The sequence below is a fragment of the Grus americana genome, chromosome 1, assembly GCF_028858705.1.
Source record: "Grus americana isolate bGruAme1 chromosome 1, bGruAme1.mat, whole genome shotgun sequence".
Lineage (NCBI taxonomy): Eukaryota > Metazoa > Chordata > Aves > Gruiformes > Gruidae > Grus > Grus americana.
In genome coordinates, this window is record NC_072852.1 from 148640027 (window position 1) to 148660226 (window position 20200).

At 45.3% G+C, this 20200-nt stretch overlaps 1 protein-coding gene across 10 annotated transcripts in view; it reads left to right on the top strand.

Annotated features, from left to right (window-relative positions):
- The window catches only part of MAP4K4 (mitogen-activated protein kinase kinase kinase kinase 4), a 168826-nt gene that overhangs the window by 89822 nt on the left and 58804 nt on the right, over positions 1 to 20200 (top strand). For all 10 annotated transcript variants that reach the window (XM_054824401.1, XM_054824392.1, XM_054824428.1 and 7 more), the window contains exons 4-5: positions 16513 to 16638; positions 17444 to 17554. In XM_054824401.1, coding sequence (XP_054680376.1) covers positions 16513 to 16638; positions 17444 to 17554 — 237 coding nt within the window. The remainder of the gene's footprint in view (positions 1 to 16512; positions 16639 to 17443; positions 17555 to 20200) is intronic.

The following is a 20200-nucleotide window of genomic DNA, read 5'->3' on the forward strand; positions in this document are numbered from 1 at the left end:
ACAGTTACATTTTCTACTTGTAAATGTTCAGATGGCATCCTGCTGTGATAGCAGTGCTTCCTCCTGACATAGGTGTCTACGGGTTTTCCCTATTTTCTATTTACTTCTCCCTCAAGATGTGGTTTTACAGTACAGAAAAGCCCATTTGATGTCTGGCTGCTACTGCAGGGGCAGCCCTGCCTCTCTTCCCCGCCTTCCCCAGCTCCCCTTGTACGGCACCTACCCTTGTCCCGTCCTTCAGAGAGCAACACTGGCAAAGAAGTATTTTCTTTCTACTTTTTTTAATACAGATTAGCTTTCTACTGTTTTTGCCCCAGCAAAGCTGGCTGGAGGGTGGGTGAGAGGGGACAGGCAGGGCAGGGAGAGGGAGAGGCTGTGGCCAGGAGCTGGCCTGCAGCAGCAACAGCAGGAGCAGCAGCATCAGCAACATCTCCTCAGGGTTACAGGCGTGAGGCCGCCTGGGGAACCGCACCCCTGCAGCCATCCCTTTGCAGCGTGAATGCAGAAGGAAAGCTGGCTACAATGCCTTTCCGACAGCCTGGACGCATCTTCTTTGGCCACCTGCGATGGCCACTGAGGGACTGTTGGTAGTGCTCCACACCTGCAGATTTATGAATAAAGAACAGAGTGTAAAGGTCTTTTGCAGGGATTCCCCCACCCTCTGATTCTTTCCACTGTGTAGCAGGCTATTTTTAGTCTGCTTGCTTGCCTCAGATATTACTTCACTTTCTGCTTTGGACCATTTCCATACATTTATTGTGATTCTGAATTCTAGTGTTAAGGACAATGTCAGAGCAAAGAATCACTGGGTGGTGAGCTCAGTTCCAATGGTGGAGCCAAAAAACCAGTGCTGAGGGTGTGCGATGCCAGCTACTTCTGATCTGGTGACCCATAGGAGAATGGTTTAGCTGACCCCCATTTTGGACCATGCCCCGTATTTGCAGGCAAAGAACCTTGTTAATCCTGAGTTTAATGGTGCTTTGCTTAGTGAATGGCAAAAGAAAACAACCCTTTAGTGGGCTAATCCAGGTAGCTGAAGAAGATCTACCTCAGAATGACATCTGTTTGCTTTATGGGAAGTCCAGAATCAAAAGCCCAGCCTGCCCCTTGCGGTGTATGCTTCTGTGGTACCATTGCTAATTCACTGGATATCACTCTTTCTTCCTCCAGATATTAGTTTGGTATGATGTAAATCGACAGTTTCTTTGGCAATAAAGTGGTCTTAAGATACATAAGGTGTTAGAGCAGACTTTACCATGGGAAACAATGCTCATTTTAACATTGTTGCATATGATGCATCTAATGATTTGCCACTTTGAGATATGAAAAACATATAGCTAGTTCTGTAATAGGTATATTTCATACAGCTGGTTGATAAAATAGAAGAATGTAAATCACTGGGTTTGGGCAGAGTGTTGTAGTTTCATAGGAAAGATCTTCTGACACAGTAGCATCGCTGAGGCAGTGCTGGATCCAGAGGGGGGCAAAGACTGGCTGACAGTTAATAGGAATTTTTCTTAGGAGAGAAAAAAAAAAAAAGAAGATTTTTCTTCTACTGGTCTTCTCTGCAGCTCAGTAATGCATGGGGTGAATATAGCAGTGGAAACTGAAGTATTCAGGAGCTGTATATTCAGTGGACAGCAGAGATTGTGCCTATTGCGAAGGCACAATATAGATAAAAAAGTTGGATTTCAGTGTTTGAGATTAGGAAAAAAAAGACATTTACTATCAAGCCTACGTTCCTGTGAATTTTCCACAGTTTTTTTTCTGGGTCTTACTTAAGAACAACTCATGATGGTTTGATGCCTGTTTTATGTTAGGGGTCTAATCCATGATTGTTCACAAAATAAACATATTCATCATCCTTTTGGGGGACAAATAGCTACTTAGAGTTTGGATAAACAGTCCAAATGCTCTGCTTAGCATGGCTCCATGAGCTGTTACGTGCTCTTGAGACATGGCCATCTTGACCTGGCGTGGCTGATGAGCAATGATCTCTTGGGCAAGGGTTTGTCTAAATTTTTCTGCCTGGTTGCACTCAAAGTGAGTACTTGTGTGACTGCTGTGCTTTTGGCCATCACTAGAGGGCTTCAGAGCGGGAAGCCCGCTTGCCTTCCATGTGATGTCAAGAGCCAGAAGTTTCTCCCTGAAACCTGATGCACAGCAACATATCAGAGACCTTTGGGTTATGCTAGTAGGAGCTTACTGGTGGTCAGCAGTTTTTAGCATCTTCCAGTCAGAGAACTTGTTTCATCAGTTCTTTTTTTTCTTTCCTTTTTAACCTTCTGTTTTAATCATCTTTACAAGATGAATGGTAAAACAGGGCCTTACCCAGCCCTCCAGGTGTGGAGCGAGTAGGGCTGGTGGGCAGCTAACAGCAGCTAAAGGGTTTTGGGGTGTCCTGCACTTCCCCGAAGGGAAGAGGCCAGGATGTGCAGGTTGTCAGTGTGTGTGGGCGCGTGCCTGCTCTCCAGGCCAGCACTGCAGTGTCGGTGCTGCGGAGAGGTGGCCAAAACTGGGTTGTGGCCGTTGCACGGCTGTACGTGTTAACGGCTCCTGGGGAAAAGTGTCTACTCACGAACCAAAGGCGTGAGGGAATAAGGGCTGTATTGTATGAAAGACAACCTTAGCTGGGTGTCTTGCTTTGAAGAGGTTTGCCAAGGAGTTGGAGAGTTGCCCTCAGCCAAGCCTGCTTTCAGTGAGGAAGTTTTATAGGTCATGAAAAGCGGCAATGTCCTTTTTTTCCACTGTGCCTTGCCTTTATATGCAGTGGCGCACATGCACTGCCGTCATCCCTTGTGCTTTGGATCAGCGGCTCGGCGTTAGCCCAGGGAGAGTTGCGAGCGCCTCCGATTTCTCTTCGTGGTGTGGGAATGCTGGAGCACATAATGGCTGTGATTCAAAGACAAATGCTAGCTCTTTGCTACTGATCACTTTGGCAGAAACCCCCTGATGCTTGGAGACTACAGATGGAGCTGATTTGGGGAGTTTAAAAAAAAAAAAAGGCACCCACAACCTTCGAACTTCCTTTTTTTTCTTTTTAAATTATGTTTTGCTATCTTTATAATAGCCTCCCTATTCTTCCTTTTCCTATTCTGCACCCCCCACCCCTTGCTTTTTAATTCATGCCAGCCAGAGCACAGCTAAAGGCTTTTCCTAGCAGAGTGTCATTCATTAGTAAACCGGCAAAGACAAGCTTAACCAATTTAACCAACAATTTCTGTGAGGCTTTCCTTTTTGACTGGGCTTTGGGATTTCTCCATGCGCCCGTTGGAGGGACGAGGCTGCAGGAAACCGCAGGAGAGGAGCCTCCAGCCGTGATGGGCTTTGTTCAGAAGCCTGTAGTCTGGCAGAAGCTGACCTCCACAGCACATGGTCTTTCACTTAGCTGCCTCTTTCCAGCTATTGGAGAGGTCCGATTTGCTGTGTGTGGGATTTCTGCTGCTTCCATGCTGCTTGGTAACGTTTCCAAACCCACCGGCAGATCCTTGCCTTGGTGGTGGAGCTGGAGCTGGCAGGGTTGCTACAGCCTGTCCCTTTGTGCACGGCTTCATTGTCACACAGCTCTGCTCTGAGCAAATCCGGTACCTTAAAGCGTATCTTCCTGAATTTTGAAGTTCTTCAAACAATCCAGGTTTCCTCCTTCTGATGTAAACGTGCCCCTCCCCCCATGCTTCGGCTGGGCTAGTTGCTCTTTGTTTGGTTTCAAATTGGTGTGATTAAGGGAAGATTTTTTCCAGACTGTCACTTTGTCATGTTACAGGACTAGCATAGTAAAAAGTTGTAGTATCTGTTGGAGTGAGTACCCCAAGCACAGAATTACAGGTCTTTTCCTGCTCATGAATCATCTTCCCCTGGGACCCTGTAGTGATAGCATTAATTTTTGTTTTAAGGGAAAAGTCCCTGAGAAGGAGGCAATTTATTTATTTGGACAAAAGAGACTGTTTTTTTAAAAAACACGTAACTTTTGAATTTATCCTTAAGGAAAGCACTGCTCCGGGCGTTAGAGGTGAGCGTAGCTGTCAGGGCTAGGGCCACATTTGGCACAGGAGATGTGGTGGCTACTGGAGGCTGGGGAAATGTGTGACACCCAGTGACCAGAATAAAACAAAGCAGCGACCCCCTCACCACAAACCTGAAGGACCGGCATTAAATGGCCCTTCGCCGCCCTGGGGAGGGCTGCAGCCTGGATGGGGAGGCAGCGGGTATGCTTCCCCCTCTTCCCTGCCTGGTGTAGGGTTTTTTCTTTCTGGGTGAGGCGGCCTGGCTTCTCAGGTTTCTCTTACACGTGGTTGATTTACGGTGGGCCTGTCAAGGGAGAGTTTTGGATCAAGTAAACCTCATTTTCTTATCAGCACCTGGCTGTTGGTGCCTGGCTCCCTTGTTCCTGTTCGGACCTCTTTCTGCCTGCTGCACATACGCATCCAGAGTTTTAAGCAGCTGTCTGATGATTTATTATTTCTGTCCCTGTAGCCCCCACAGGTCCCCTCTGCTAGTCGTTGGTGCAGTGGCGAAAGGCAAGGGCAGGCCGGCAGGTTCAGGGCTGGCGGCAGCCCCCGCTTTGCAGCGCAGGGGCAGCAGGGCGAAGAGCAGCTGAGCCTCACCAGGAGCCGGCATTGGGGTTGGGAAGTGGACTCCTGTCCCCAAACTCCAGCCAGGGCTCTCAGGGTTTCAGCTCAGAAGTGAGAGACTTGTGCTGGGATCCGAGTTGTTTGTTTTTAAACTGGAGAGTGAGATGCTGTAGCGGCTCTGACTTTTGAGGTGAAATGCCATTTAATAAATGCAAGCCCTGTTCACAGTCCAGAAGCAAACACAAACCTGTACTGCAGTATTAGGACCATTTATACTTTCTCAGTTCCTATTTTCTTGGCTGTTAATCGTGGTCTCTTTGTCGCCTGCTCAGCTACGGGTAAATGCAGCTGGGGTGTAATACTTTGTGCAAGCATTTGCTGCTTTTATTTATCCTAATGGAGGCAGAAGGACTTTTCTCAGGCAGGTAAATAATTAGCTGGCTATTGGCAGTTTCCTTGCTCAGAGAGGGGGAGGAAGGGAGAGAGGGGCCACGATGCCCCATCTGATAGATGGACACGAGCATCTTGTGGCTCTGTTCATTGTTAATTCACTCCTGCAGCACCACTCAGCTGTGAGTTTTCCAGGCGTGCTTGGCAGCGCCGACAACAAAAACATCTGGTCCAAGAATATAGTTCCCTTCTGCTGGCAGCTGCATGAAAATGATTTTGTACATAGTGGCGTAATGCCAAATGCACTTACTTGTACACTAAAGTGCACAGCCTTTATAGAGCTTTGGCAGCACAGGGCGATTTTAAATGCTGTGCATAAGTCAGCATTAATCTACCAAAGAAGATCAAAACCTCAGCAACCAATTTTATAAAGAACTCACTTATCACGCGTGCCCAGATGCGGCCGTACCTTTGTACCTGTCTAAGAGCTGTTCCTGTATGAATACAAAGGAAAAGCCTTTCGGTTGCAGCCCTGGTTGTCATCTGTCCTCCGGAAGGGTTTGGCACAAACACGAAGGGAAATTTGCCCCTCACAGACGTCCCTGAATTCCTCTCGTCAGCAGCCGCATTTATCTGTTACTGATAGAGGTTGTCTGTCTCCTCTCTTGTTTTAGTGAGGACCTTGTGTGTGCTGAAGAAAATGTTAGCTGTGAATCAAGTAGTTTGTGTGTCTGCTGGTAAATTGTAATTTGAGTGATTGGACCTGATAATTACAGAGTCATCATCATCATCTTGTCAGTCAGTTGTAAATCATTCTGTAATGGATTTCCTTTTTAAAAAAGAGCTGTATTTCTGAGCGCAAGTGTATTTTAGACGTAAAATGTAATATCTGTATTCCTTTCTGCTTTGAAAACCCTTAGGGTTATAAGTGTGGATCTTATTCTTACGTGAACAAGCAAGTTGAAGAGAACAAAGCTGCTCTCAGCCCACGTATTTCCAGTTACTTCTTTTCTGTTTGTTCCCACTGAGTAGCTGAGCTTGGTGGTGCTTTTTTACTCGCAAAGCTGCTCTTGGGTTATAGGTTTTAGGAATGCTGCAGAAGAGCATGGAGGAGCAGAAACCCCGAGTCTCTCTCGTCTGGCATCAGTCATGGGCCTGGGTTTGCCCTTTGCAGAAGGAGCCCGTTCCTCCCTAGGAAGATGCAGGTGGTTTGAGGGCTTGGACGGGCTATTTCTGTGGGTGTGCGTAGGGCTGACTGTCTCACAGTTACCGACCTGATGTTAATCCTCTGCTCTGTCGCTGCTGGGAGGAGCAGTTCTCACCAAACCAGAGAGAGAAGGAAGAGAAGGTGGAGATGGTGGCAAAGGGAGGAGGAGCAAGCTTGCTTCTGCCAGCTTTTGAAGCGGTCTTTGCTTGCAGTATTGGTGAAAGAAACCAAAGGTTTTTTCTGGGGTATCTTTAAAATTGAAAATGGAATTTGACAAGCCTGTAGGGCTTGCTCAGATCTCTTCCCTTCTCCTCACCCCAGCCACCCACGATCTGTGCAGACAGTGTACATTCAGCCTGTTTCTCAAACACGTGATGGTGGGCTGGTGTTGCTGCTTTCTTTGTGATCCCTTCTGCCCCTCATCTGGTGAGAGGAACGGGCCTTTACACCTCCTGGGTCCTCCCTGTCCGTGCCTGGTGTTCTGTGTTTGCAGTAGTTTCTTTGCGTAAGGCAGGGGAGAAGGCTGCGGATTACCAGCAGGGGTTGAGCGGTGACTAATATTGGACCAGAGGAGCTAAAGTGTTCAACCTTTAGGCAAAGATTACCTGAAATTAAAACTTGTAAGGACTTGCGCACTCGCACTGTGTCATTCAGTCATGTTTGTAAGACACATGTACAGATCGGACGATTCCTTTTATTCCTGGGTAATTTACATATTTTGGCTGCTTCACAAAAGAAACCTTGTGTCGAATAAATCAGATCATGATCTCACACTAGTCCTTGCTTACAAGGAGTTTTTTGGAGGCTGTAGCATAGCCCAAAATTCGAAGTTTTCCTTTTGTGGGTGTAAAACAGAGCATAGGTTATTGGCAGCATGTACAATGGGCGTTAAACATGGGTATTACCTCCTAAGCCAACGTATTACCTTTGATGTTTGGGGATGTGATGGCTGGCTGTTAGATGCCATTTCATCTGGTAGGTGTACCTCAGAGGTACACCACTTTAGAAAAGAAGTGTTAAAATCTATTTCTTCGTAGTAATGGGCTAAGTGAAGTATGTCACTTTATGGAAGTGGATTGGTCGGCTGAAAAGAAAATGCAGAAAAGAAAATGCAGTAATTTTGTTTTCAGGGCTTTTCTTAGGACTCATTTTCCGACAAAATGCAGGGCTTTGTTAGTGTTGCAGACAGAGTTTTAAATATTTGGAAGGAAAAATTGCACCACTTGCAACATTTTAATGAGAAGGGTTTGCTTAATTAAAGCTTAGAAGACTTAGGGAATGTGGACAGCTGAGGGATTAGCAATGTGTTACAAAGTTCTTCTTCCACCTACCAGTTGATTTGGGTGCAAAAGCCAAAGTCGGTAATAAAACTTACAGTCTTCCAGCGGCTGTTCATCTGTGCTACCAATGAGCAAAGCCTGGATTCATTCTGTCTAATTTTAGGCACGTATGGTTGTGCTGAAGCCTGGAGCATAGCTGCCCTGAGTGCCTGCAATTTAGTGTGGAGGGGAAAAGTGCCCGTAAGGGGACAGGTCCGTTCACCTGAGGTGGGACTTGTCCCATAGAGGGGTGAAGGTTACCGGGGGACCAAAGTGCAAGGTACTTGCTCTGTGGCTGCCAGCTGCTCGCTACTGGCAATAAAGGTGGTGCTTGTTCATGCTGCCCCGTATTTTTACATTTTTTATTTTTTAACAAACGGTTGATTTTGGGGTACCATTGCCAGTGTGTTCCCTCTACTTCACAAATCTGTGTGCTTTTAGCCTAAATAATATTACGTACCAAGCAGTGCCAAGCCCTCCATCACTGTCAGGTGAAGAAATGGCTGCATGTGATGGAGCTTCTGAATTTCTCTTGCCAGCTACTTTCCCAGCCCCATCTTTTTTTTAATAAAGGATCCTATGTGAAACAGCCCTGAGGAACGCCAGAGTGGGATTACTTTTCTTTCCTCTCCTTTGTTCTGTTCCTGGCTGGGTGTGCATGAGGACAGCTTTTGGGTTTGTGATCGCGAACTGTTGGGGTATTTTGTTTGGTTTTTAGCATTTGAGTTTCATTCGGTGTACAAAATTAATGAGGGGTTGTTAGTAAATCCCTCTTCCCTGTTCATCTGCAGGACTTGTTGGTCAGTGTGGGCGTGAGGCTGTATACTGAACCAATCTGTCCTGTAAGGGAATCAGTGTCTTCATGTCATTATAGGTTTTCATGACGTATGTACAAGAAGATAGTTTGTGTTATACCAGAACTGCCATTTTTAATGTATTTTACCTTCACAGCTTAAATTTCTGCTAATAAAGCTTCTGTGTGGCATTTGGTACATAGGAGGAAATCTACTTTCAGTCATTTCAGCCTTTTGTTTTCTCTCCTCTCTCAGATGTTTGCCTTCTGCCCCCCCCACCCCCCAAGTCAAAGCTTAGTTTCAAACTAGAATGTTAGTTTCTCATGGAACCTCTCCAGCTTCATCAAACCTGCAGGACTCAGGACCCTTTTCTGCCTCCCAGGTCCAAATTGGCCCAGCAGCATCTGGACTGCAGATGCCGAGAGGGACCCATGTGTCGGTGCCCTTTGGGAAGGAGATTTGCCCTCTGGGTGAGAGCGGTGGCATGCCAGGGCTTCACACTGCCCGGGGGGGTACAGGGGCCAAGCAGTGGGCAAACACCTCCTCTGGCTCTGTAGCCCCCAGAGATGCTGCCTTCCTTGGCATCAAATGCACACTGAGATTGGAAGTAGAAAAGCTGGGCAACTTTTTGGCTTGGTGCATAAGCCTGTTTTCTCTCCACCATGTAAGTCTCCTCTTATCGTCTGAGCCCAAAGCTTTGCATAAAGGAAATTGTTTTAATTTCTTGCCTTCACGCACAAACTTATTTTTCATATCTGCTAGCAAGGGCTTGTTCTGATCACAAAAAAACTGAGACTGGATGTAGAATTGTATAGCAACAGATGTTTTTAGTGTGAATAATAGTAGTGGAAGAAGGGTACTAAGACCTTCCCTCTTTTGAGAGCTCTGAAGATGTCAGTACCAGGCTAGCTTGTTGCATAACTTGTAAATAATTCAGGCTTGATGAGGATGGGCAGTTGAATTGTATACATGGGACAAACATGCAGTCTGAGCAGGAAACTCAAAATTTTAATTAATCATGACCAGGACTGAGGCACTAGCCTTGGAAATGGTTGAAGGGATTTGCCCTCAGGAGATTTCTCTCTTGGTTGTCTTCAGAAAAGTCTGGGGTTTTACTGGGGGAGTTCAGCAGCGGTGCAGTCTGTGTGCCTTCAGTGCAGCTCATTCAGTGACCATCAAGGCACATCAGGCAAGAAAGAAAATATTGTTGTCGGAGTGATTGGCAGAGGAGGTGGTTTGGGGGGAGACAACAGACAAGTATTGTCTTCACGTGGTTTTTGGCTCCTTCCTGCCTGCACGTGATTCCATCTCCTGTGCCTGCACAATGCTGCTACACAGGCTCCTTTGGGGAGTGCTGGGACCCTGCTTAAGAGCTAACCCTCCCTCATGCTTTTTTTGTCTGGTTAACTTAATTGTTGCTTTATGGCTGCAGCCTCAGCGATGGCACTGTTGCGAACAATTTGGCTCATTTTCTCTTTTGGTTCAGATGGTGTCTTTAGCATGCAGTAGAGAGGGTGTTGTGCCAAGGGGAGACAAAGCAGCCTCTGTTTTGCTTTGGGAAGTGTGCTTCTAACCTGCTTGATGAAATCTTGCCACTGAAGGTAACCAAACGTGGTCATAAGGACAGCCCTGTTCTGCCAGCCAGTTCTCACAAAAATAAGATTTTTTTGACCCTTGAAAAAGCATTGCAGCCGTCTTCTGCGATCGCTCTGCCTGAGCTTTGTTGCTGGTTTGATGCTTCTGGCAGCGTGGCTCTGTGCCGACAACGGAAGCAGCTCGGAGGCTGGTGGGCAGCTCTGCTCTCAGTGACAAAATGGGCTCCAGAAAGCTCCCAAATGGTAAAGCCTGTGAAGGGCTTTCTCTGCATGGGCTGCATATGTGGACAAGGGGTCAAGTCTGAGAGGCAACCTCACAGCGATGGTGGGGTGATGCTCACCACCCACGCCGCTGCTTGCTGGATGTCTAGTGCTCCTTCAGTGTCACTGAGTGCGGGGCGTGACGGATGCTTTTTTTATAAGGGTGAAGAGTCCACAGGCCTTTGAACACGCGCATGTGTTTGGGAAGGACTTGAAGGATGGTGCAGGGAAATGAAGGTGCTGATGCCAAGGTGGGAAGAGTCTGTGGGTAAGGGGTCTGTGAAAGAGAGACCTTGCACGTGAAGTGGGAGAAGCACAGTGAATGGTGGAGGTGAGAGGGTAACAGAGGAGAGAGACAGAAGAGAAATAAACTTGCATGAGGTCTTTAGCTTGAGGGTAACAAAGCTCAAAGGCTCCGTAAAAGACTCTCAAGAAGGATGGGATGTAATAAGAAAGTTGGAGGCTCTTGTATGTTAAGATTTAGGAGGGACTGTATGTGGACTTGTTAAATGTTTACGGCATGTCTTGATTAAAGTCTTTTATTTCAAACAGTTTAGGCTTTCTCTCCCAAGAAGCCTGTGTTTGGTATTTTCTTTTAAAAACTATTTTAGTATTGTATTCCCAATTCCGACACTCTGTTGTGGCGTTGGAGAAGACCACGTTTCTCCCTGTTCTCTCTCCCCGCACTGCAAGCTGCTCTGCTTTATACAAACTTCCTACCTTGGCAGGCGGTGGCACGGACTTACCCGGCACTCGGAGTTTCATTGCTCTTGTGGTTAGGTTCCTCCCAAAATTACAATCTCCTTCCCAGCTTGGAGGCAGCACCACAGCTCCCAGTTCAAATACTGTGCTGCATGCAATACTGCCCCAACTCTTCTCGCCAAAACATCTCCCTTGTGTGTGAGAACTTTATTAACGAGTGTGTATATTATGGATTCCAGCACCAGAAAAGGTCACCTATTGTGCTAGGCACTATTCAGACTTTCCCTGTCCTGGACAGATTCAGCTCCGAATGGATGCCAGCCAGGTCTGGGGTGCAGGGAGGAGGGAGGATGTGACACACAAACAGAATGGTGGTTTGCAAAAGTTGGTGTCATGGTTTATCGAGGAAGATTTTTGTTTGCACTTGACCTTTTTTTTTTTTTAGTGTGGGTGGGGAGCAGAAATGAAAAGTGAGAGGAAGCGGTAAGGAAAATAAACTGGATTTCTTGTGGGCTTCTCCTGTTTTTCTTCAGTTTGCCTGTTGGGGGGAGACAGTGAAAGAAGGGCTAAGTCACTGTGGTTCTGGTGTCTCTGAAGGCAAAACACTCTGGGTGTCCATGGGTTAGGGCTCCCTTTCCCCTCCCAGCACCAGGCTGAGGCTGCTGCCGGCCTCTCCACACAGATCCCAACTCTCCCGAGATTTAAAGATTCCCATATCTCACAAATCCACCGCTGGAGCTCATGACTCTCGGCAGCTCGGCTTACTGTGAAACCCCAGGCAGAGCGTTCGCTGCCAGCTGCCATTCTCCAGGCAGTGCAGCTCCCTGGGTGTAGACAGGCAGAGCTTCGTGACCAGCATTGGGATAGCAAAGGAAAGGAGACTTGGAGGCTTCCCTTTCCCCATCCCCCTTTGCCTGCGTGTTCGGCTTTCCACTGTTGGGGAGTGGTGTTAATTCTTAAAACACTTGGTTGTAGCTTAAAATGACTGGATGCTGTTTGTGCGGGGAGAGCTGAGATTTGTCACTGTCTCATTTCTTAAATCAAAAAGGAAAGTTACTGAAGGGATTGATCTGTATTCCTCTGCAAACTGATTTAGGGCAGCATATAAATCATCTGGTGGGATAGGTAAACTTGCTCTTACCTTCATCACAGAACATTGCCTTGCTTTATCCTTGCTTGGCCATGTTTCCTCATTCACATTTCCCCTCATCGTACTACTAGGGTAAATAAAATCTTCTGAAATTGTCCTGAGTTTCTCCTCCCTGACCCGTACCATCCCTTGGGAGGGCAGAAGCAGCAGCTAGCAAAGAGCAGTGGTCAGGCAGCTCTTCCACCCGGAGGTCTATGCATGGAAAGTCACCACTTACATGGCCTGGGATACTTCCTCACTTTACCTTAAGTGTTGGTTGTTTGGGGGTTTTTTTTGTTAAATTTAGGTCCTGAAATAATTTCCTTGTGCTATAGAGCTTGGAAAACAGTGTTACTCCCCCTTTACTTCCCCAAGTCTGTTTCAGAGACAGATTCTCATAGGGGTCTCATACCAGTTGCAGTGCAGGGGCAGGTCAGGACTGTTTTGCTTGGTCTCCTGAGGCACCTAGACAACGATGTTTAGGGAAATATATAAAAACAGGGCAGCCGTGAAGTGATTTTTCTTTTCCTTTGGTTGTTCTCCCTGCTTCTGGCACTTGTAGAGCTCTAGTTCCCTTCTTCTCCCTCCCTACCACGATGCCCAGGAAAGCGCTTCTGAATTCCTCATCTTCTAAGAATTTGTACACATAAGCGGGATTTTCTTGCAAAAATGACGCAGGGGGGGTTACCTTTGGAAAACATCCTGAAATGGAGTAATTGAGCTGTCCAGATTAATATTCCTTATGTGGGTTTGCTCTAGTAGCTTTTATTTGACTGGGGCTTGTTACTCTAGTGGCAACCATGGTCAGACACTTAAATCATTCAGATAGTTAAATCATCACAGTTTTGTAAGTAAGTGGTGATGTAATGAATGTAACAAGTCATTGGTTTGCCGTCTACATGCAAAAAAAATAATCTGATATTTAGCGTGCAGTGATGAATGGAAGAGCAAGCGGTGTGGAGATTTTGTGCTACAGCCATAGGCAAGCTGTTCAGGTGCCGCTAGGTGGCATGCTGGGAGGAAACATGCCTGGGTTTATTTTTAATGTGCTAATTCAAATGGTTAGAAATGATCTTAGTATACATAGGTGGATTTCTGTGCGGGCGTCATATGCAGTTTTTAATCTTGCAGGCAAAGTCGTTTTGATAAAACAGCGTTGCAGTTAGAAATCCCTGGAGATGCCGACGTGTCCATTTAATCTCTGAAGGGAAACGCACGGAAAGGGAGAGGAAAGCTGCTCCAAGCTTGATTTAACCACGTGAGACTTGCAAAAGTATAGCTTACTGCAAAAATTACTAGTAATCAGGCATGCTGTCACAAACAGACAGCAAATGTCTAAGTATAAAACACTTACACCAGCCCCATCACAGGCCAGACAAAGAAGGTTTCAATGGGAGTTTGTATCCACAGATAATGACTTAAAGTGGTAATTGATGCCAGCTGCATAAAATCACTAGGAAGTGCTCACCAGCTGCCTCTCTCCTCCAAGAAAAAAGGATGTACTTTTGTATTCCTTCAAGAGAATGACAGTCTCTTGCCTCAATCGGCTTTAATTTTCCCCTTTTGTGATCCTGGCATCTCTGCAAACGGAGGGACTGTTAGTGGTGGTGGTGCAGCGCATGTGCTGTTGGGAGGAGGTGAGGGACGTTCTGTCCCTGAGGCCGGCTCACGCATCCCAATCCCGGGACAGCTGCTGAAACACCTCCCTCTGCACAGGAGGACTCCTGTTGGAGGCAGCAGCCTGCCCTCCCTGCGGCACGTGTGTCCGTAAGGAGACCTGTGCGGAAACGGTCCTATCCGGTGAGGTTTTTGGGTGGGATTCATCTCACCCTGATGCGAGACATCTGCAAGATTGGTGTCTGGATCTTGGCTAATGACCTCATCCTCCTTTTGTAGTTAGTGGGGAGAAGTAAACACCGGTAGGGCGCACATTGTTTGGCCTCTTTTAGATGTCCACATTGGGATGAAATCAATTGTACCCTGGAAAAAAATGTTCCTGAATCTGGAACAGAACAATTTTGGTCTGGTCACCTTTTTTTTTATTTTCTTTTTTTTTTTTTTTTAATTTTACACTAATTGCTGTACCACAGTGGTACTGCAGCCTTCTCCATGCTGATTAATCCTCATGATACTTCCTGTCGCCACAAAGTCTTTGGGATTCAGTGCCAGGGAGTTATCGATCCACGCTAAGTAAGTGGAGTCCTCCAAAGCCTGGCAAGAATTACTGAATCCATTTATTTTTGTAGACTGGAATTTGGACTGGATTGTACTGTAGGTGAGATGCTATTTGTGTTGTGGACAAATGCTCAATGACAGCTGAAACAGGAGTTTAGGACCAGTATTAGCCTTAGTTAAGGTTGTTGCTGGCTATTGAGCAGGTGCCTTGACACAGCCACAAGGAAAAACTGAAAGAGCAGTAACTGCCTGCGGTCTGCTGGGTCTGTGTGTGCCTTTTTTGTTGTTGTTTGTTCTTTGGGTTTTTTTTTTTTTGATGGGTTTTTTATTATTTTATTTTTCAGAAATAGGTCCTGTCTAAGCATTGTAATTTTGGCTGTTGTTGCAATAGATAAACATGAACAACCTTTAGGACATCCTGCCCATTGTATTGTAAAAGCTATTGTGTTCATGTGCTGAGGGTAGGAAATAATTTTTATGTAAAAAGTCAGTACAAAGTAGCAGATTAATCCAATTATACATATTAACCTATCAGTGATTAAGTCCAAACCCATTAAGTTTAACAGAGCTCCCGTTACAGGTTTTTTGCCTAAATTCAAAGTTCAGTGTGGTAGTTTCTATTATACACATGTATTCTTTTTTTTTTTTTTTTGCATGTGGTCTAAATAACTAAAAAAATCACACAACAGCAAGGACAACAGAAGCAGCTGAGGAAGCACCGAGTTAACTTTTGGCTCGAAAAGCTGTTCTGATAATGCTTTCTCCCAGGGCTGCTGTTCACTGGGAACTTTGATTTACAAGATTATTTTACTATTTTGTTCAGTGTTCCAGAAATACACAGTATTTTACTTTAAAGATGCGTCATGAGAAGATTTAGGAATAGTTTATCCCCGGTGCATTTTGGGATTTCTCTCATAATTTATGAGTAAGCACTGCATCCCTCTATTAGTGTATTTGCAATAATTGTTTGCTTTGTAGCATAGGAAGGTTTCTTTTGCTAAAGCCATGCGTACCAGTGTGTATAAATAGTTAACATGTACTTAGTATTAACATCTGCATATGTCATGAATAAGATACTTGATTGCTAGCGTGGTACAAATTGCAAGGAAGTTTAAGGCTTAAAATTTTCTCATGTAATCAGCTTTGGCGTTACAAGATAATCAAAATACGTGCTACCGTTTCCATCAGCCAGCCACCCTAGGGAACAGAGGTTTTGGGTTCTTCCTGGAATCAATTTAAGGTAGACATTTTCCCCTGGATATCTAGGTCTAGAAAATTGTGGAGCGAATAAAAATTGTGCCTAAAGGGGTACACCAGCTGCCTGTTCCTTCATTGCCTTGAGAGGTGCTAAATGAAGGCTCCCGCTGTCTCGGTGTGGTGAGAGAGCTGGGGGTGGGATGGTGTCTGCTCCTTCTTCTTCTGTATCTGCTGGCTGCCTGCTCAGGCATCACCTCAAAGCGTGCGTGGATCCTTCCATGCGTCCTACTGTCACTTCAAAAACAGACTGTGGGTGTTTTTAAGGAGTGGTTGCGTAGCATTATCCATTTCAGCTCTTTGAAGGGATGACCTCCCTTCACCTGAACTGCTCTCTGCTTGGCACCTCGCTGAGGCGGGAGGAACCGGGGGAAATCCTTCCTCTGCCTTTGTGTCCCAGCATCCTGTTTACCGCCCGGGCTCCCGGCCCTCTCTTCCTGATGCACTTGCTCTTCCTCCGTGGAGGCAGATGGAGGAGGAGGAGGAAACTTGTGCACGAGGCGAATGCTTTGTCCGCGCAATGAGGGGAATTCTTTATCTCCACCTCTGCTTTCCTGTGCCAGCCCCGTGCTGGCAGCGAGGTTGGGACCCTGTGGTCCCCACCGGGGGGGGACCCACCTCGGATGGCCTGCTTCAGTAGCCGGCTGCGCTGAGCCGCTGTCTGGCATTTAAATAGAACTGGTTGCAATTTTCAAAATTAAAGGGGAAAAAAAAAATGAGGAGGATGGAAATAATATGCCTTTATCGTAAATTCACAGATTTTTCCGGTTTTCTAGTTCTCTGGGTTACATAGAATAAAAGCCTGCTAGCTATGCATTTGCTTAAGGTATTACAAGTGTAGGGTTTTTAAACAGATCCTGTCCTGCTCCATCATTGGATGAAGTCCAGTGCATCCTTCATTTGCTTTTTTACACTACTGAAAGCTTAGGAAAGTAAAGGTCTGGTTTAGACCATCTCAATAAATAGAATTTTGATGGTATTAACATAGGATGTGTTTACTAACCATGATGCTGGTATAAATTCAACTTTTTAAAAATCTGCTTGTGTGAAAGAGAAGAGGAAATAAATAATGCACGTGGTGTATTAAACATATGTTTATGGGTTTTTTTCCAAAGGACGAAGAAGAAGAAATCAAACTGGAGATTAATATGCTAAAGAAATATTCTCATCATAGAAATATTGCAACTTATTATGGTGCTTTCATTAAGAAAAGTCCTCCAGGACATGACGACCAACTGTGGGTAAGCAGATATTTCTCAAGCATGTTCATAAGTCTTTCCCTTTTGGATATAGTTTGAGGATGACTGAAATATCACATTACGGAAAGACAAACTAATAGAATTTTGTGCTTGTCTGAACAGATAGATAAGTGAATCACATAAGCTAACCGTGCATCCTTAAGAGGATGGCTGAACCAAGATTTGCTATTAGCAATGGATTTGCTCTTTAACTAACTTTTTTTTTCCCCAATTCCCAGATGGATAGTAACATGTTTCATGGGAACAGGACTGATGAGCTGAGCAGTAAGAATATGTGGCTGTAAAAAGAAAGCTGCACTTGAGAATTGTACCCATTACATTTCTCATCCCACCTCATCTACATCCTATAGAGGATTGAAGTTTGGGTTTGAAATAGCAGGGTACAGACATCAGTGCATGTTCTTCCATAAATAAACGGGAGCTCAAGGATAAGATGTGTTGCAATGGTGTGATCGGTTTGATTCCTTCAGCATTGGATGTGCTTTTACTCCTGTTGCTGCTAATGCATTTTGCATAGCTGAGCAAATCCAGATTCCCAGCATTAAATTACAGTGATTAAATCAGTCCTTGAAAATGTGGTAACTAATGTGCGACATATTCCATATATGTCTAACACACATTGGAGATACTTGGTTTGAATCCATTTTCCAGGCAGAGATGTAATATACATTATATTCACTGCTTCGCAAGGGTTTCCCAAATCAGTGCTGCGACCTGATTATTTTACTTCGCTGGACATCTGGGAACTGTGTTTAATGTTGGTTGCATGTTGATATTTGTTTTGCAGCTTGTTATGGAGTTTTGTGGAGCAGGCTCTATCACAGACCTTGTGAAGAACACGAAAGGGAATACTCTGAAAGAAGACTGGATAGCATATATCTCCAGAGAGATTCTCCGGGTAAGGAAAATAGTCTGCTCCGCTTAAAAACACAGAAACAGTCTTACAGGGATGTAGCCTAGCTTGAGGTTCTGCAAGAAGCTGTTTCTGATCAATTCTGTTAGCCATGTCATCGCTTGGAGAGTGCGTAGGAGCAGATAGATGTCTGCTCCACATCATTTAACTCAGTGTGAGTTGTACTGTATTGTAATAGCAGCCTTGCAGAAAATAGCAATTTTCAGTCATGAGAAGCCAGCGGAAGAACCAGTGACCTTACCTATTGTAGAAGCTGTGAAACAGTGCCCGTAAGACACTGTTGTTGAGAAGCCTGAGGTTGTAAGTGTTGTAACAACATAGGGTGCAGAGTGGACTTTTCCAAATGTGCTTGCAGCCGTCTTTCTCTGCTCCTATTCAAGTCTGTGGAGGAAAGGAGTTGTTGGCTCAGGCCACCATTCAGGACTTCTGTGCTGTGATGTGCTTGCACGTTCAATATTCCTGCAGTCTACCTAGAGCAAGCAGCTACATCGTATGTGGTTGTGCGCTGTAGAGTGCTGGCAGACGGCGCTGCAAAAGCTTCTCAGGAAAAGGGATGCCACTTACCAGTTTTTCTAAAACTGAAGCTTTAACTAATTACTCTTCATATTTAATTTCCAGTTGGTACAGTTTAAGGGCTTTTTGAATTGGCATTTGTTTGCTGTGCTAAGTAAATCTGGTATGGTTTTCCTCGTGCTTCTTTGTATAACAAATTGCCTCCTACCCATACCACTACACAGTATGTTTGTTCAATTACCTCATCATAAATGAAGTTCTGAAGGGCTTTATGTTAAAGGAAACCATCACTGGCTCTTGCATAAATCAATGTTCCTGTTGTCTGTGTTACACATTTGCTCGGCCTTGGCGATTTTTAAGATGGGGAGGGAGGGAGACGTACAGTTCTGGTCTCTTGCTCTAATTCCAAATGCTAGGAGAGAGTCCGGCTGCTGGCGTTTGGGCTGGCACATTTTAAGTTATTTACAAGAGAGAAGAAAAGTTCAATACCTACTGATGGTTGTATTTCAAATCAAATGGATAGCATGCTTTAATATGAGGAAAGCTAACTTCTGCAGGACTGATCTTATGCTTAATTTGAGAACTGTGTCACCTAGGATGCTATTGGATGCATGCTATGTTGGATTCATCCTAGGTTCTCCTTCAGTAAGGTAGTCACATTTGCCGAGAAGAGGAAAAAATTATTTACCTCAGAAAAGAATTAGGTGAAAGCTATTTTCTCACTCCTGTGAGAGATTTGCAAAAGGAGCCTTAATTGCTTGCTAGCAGGAACAGGAATATCTGGAAAAAAGGAATGCTAAACTTGCATTGCTATGAGACATTGCAAAACCTGATTTGACACCGAGTTTGTCAGAGACGGGGGAGAGAGGTTGTGTAACAGAAAGTTAAAATGAGCTAAAGTGCCAAAGATTGGTGCAGGTGGAGACACAGGTGAGTGTCGACCCAGTGGATCCCTGTGTGGTTGGAGGGGCTTGTGCCCCTCTGCCTCCTCCCAGCCCTTCGCAAACCTAAATGTGTTTTTTCAGTAAGGTTAGATGGTACTCTGGAGAGAACAGACGATTATCTCTCTGGCTGGGTCCGCATAGCAGAAGGCTTTAAAAAGTATCCTGTGTGAAGCCGTGGAAAAGTCTTCATTCCTGTGAAAAATAAGACCACACTTAGCGTTAGCAACCAGCAAAGGGTCTCGGGGACATCAGCCGTTCACTTGATTCACTTGTGACATGTGCGGGGAGGAGCTGTGGACTGTGTTTTTTTTTGTCACGCTCATTAACTGTTTTAAAAAAAGAAAATAGCCCAATGGTTATGTAGGCAAACTGGTAAATGATCATTTAATGAAGAACATGTGTTAGGAAATATTTCTCTACAGCAACCACTACTCTCTTAACCTCTTGCAGCTGTAAAGGTTCTATTTCTTTATTTTTCATAAAACATTAAAAGCCTATGAGGGCAACACAAACAGGCAAGACGATCCCACTGGAGACTGCAATTTTCCAAGCAGAGATCTGAGGAGAAACCAAAATACAGGCAGTTGCTAAGAGGGTTGCCTGTTGTTCTCCCAATTACATTAGAGAGTAAAATGCAACATATGTCTTCCTCAGCCCTCCCTCCACATGGCTAATGCTTTGGGGCATGCATCCAGGTGCTGTCTCAACAAAAAGCACCGTATGCCAGGAGGTTTTGTTTCCTTTGGAAAGTATAATGCTCATGGTTGGAGTTTTTTTGCATATTTTTTTTTCCTGAGGAACAATTATCTGGCTTCGTATTAATGGAGGCTAGAGAACTGCAGCTTAGCAGCAGAGCTTTTGTTTGTTGTCAGTCTTCTCTCGCCCCCAAATGTAACTACAAGTCCATCACCCTCCCACCGCCTTCTCGGGGGTGCATGTCTGCATGCTCTTTTCTCCCTCCAGCCCCCTTCCCCGGACTAAATTCTATGTGACTCTGTGTGTGTCAGATGTCAGTGATGTACACTGATGCTGTTGTCATTTGCAGTGTCACTGCACAGAGACTTTCTGGGAGCTGAACTTTCTTCACGTGACAGCTGAGAGGTGTTTGCACAGTACAGATGTTGGGCTGTGTTTAGGTGCAGCGTGTGCGTGACCTGGGGCCTGTGTCTCTGCT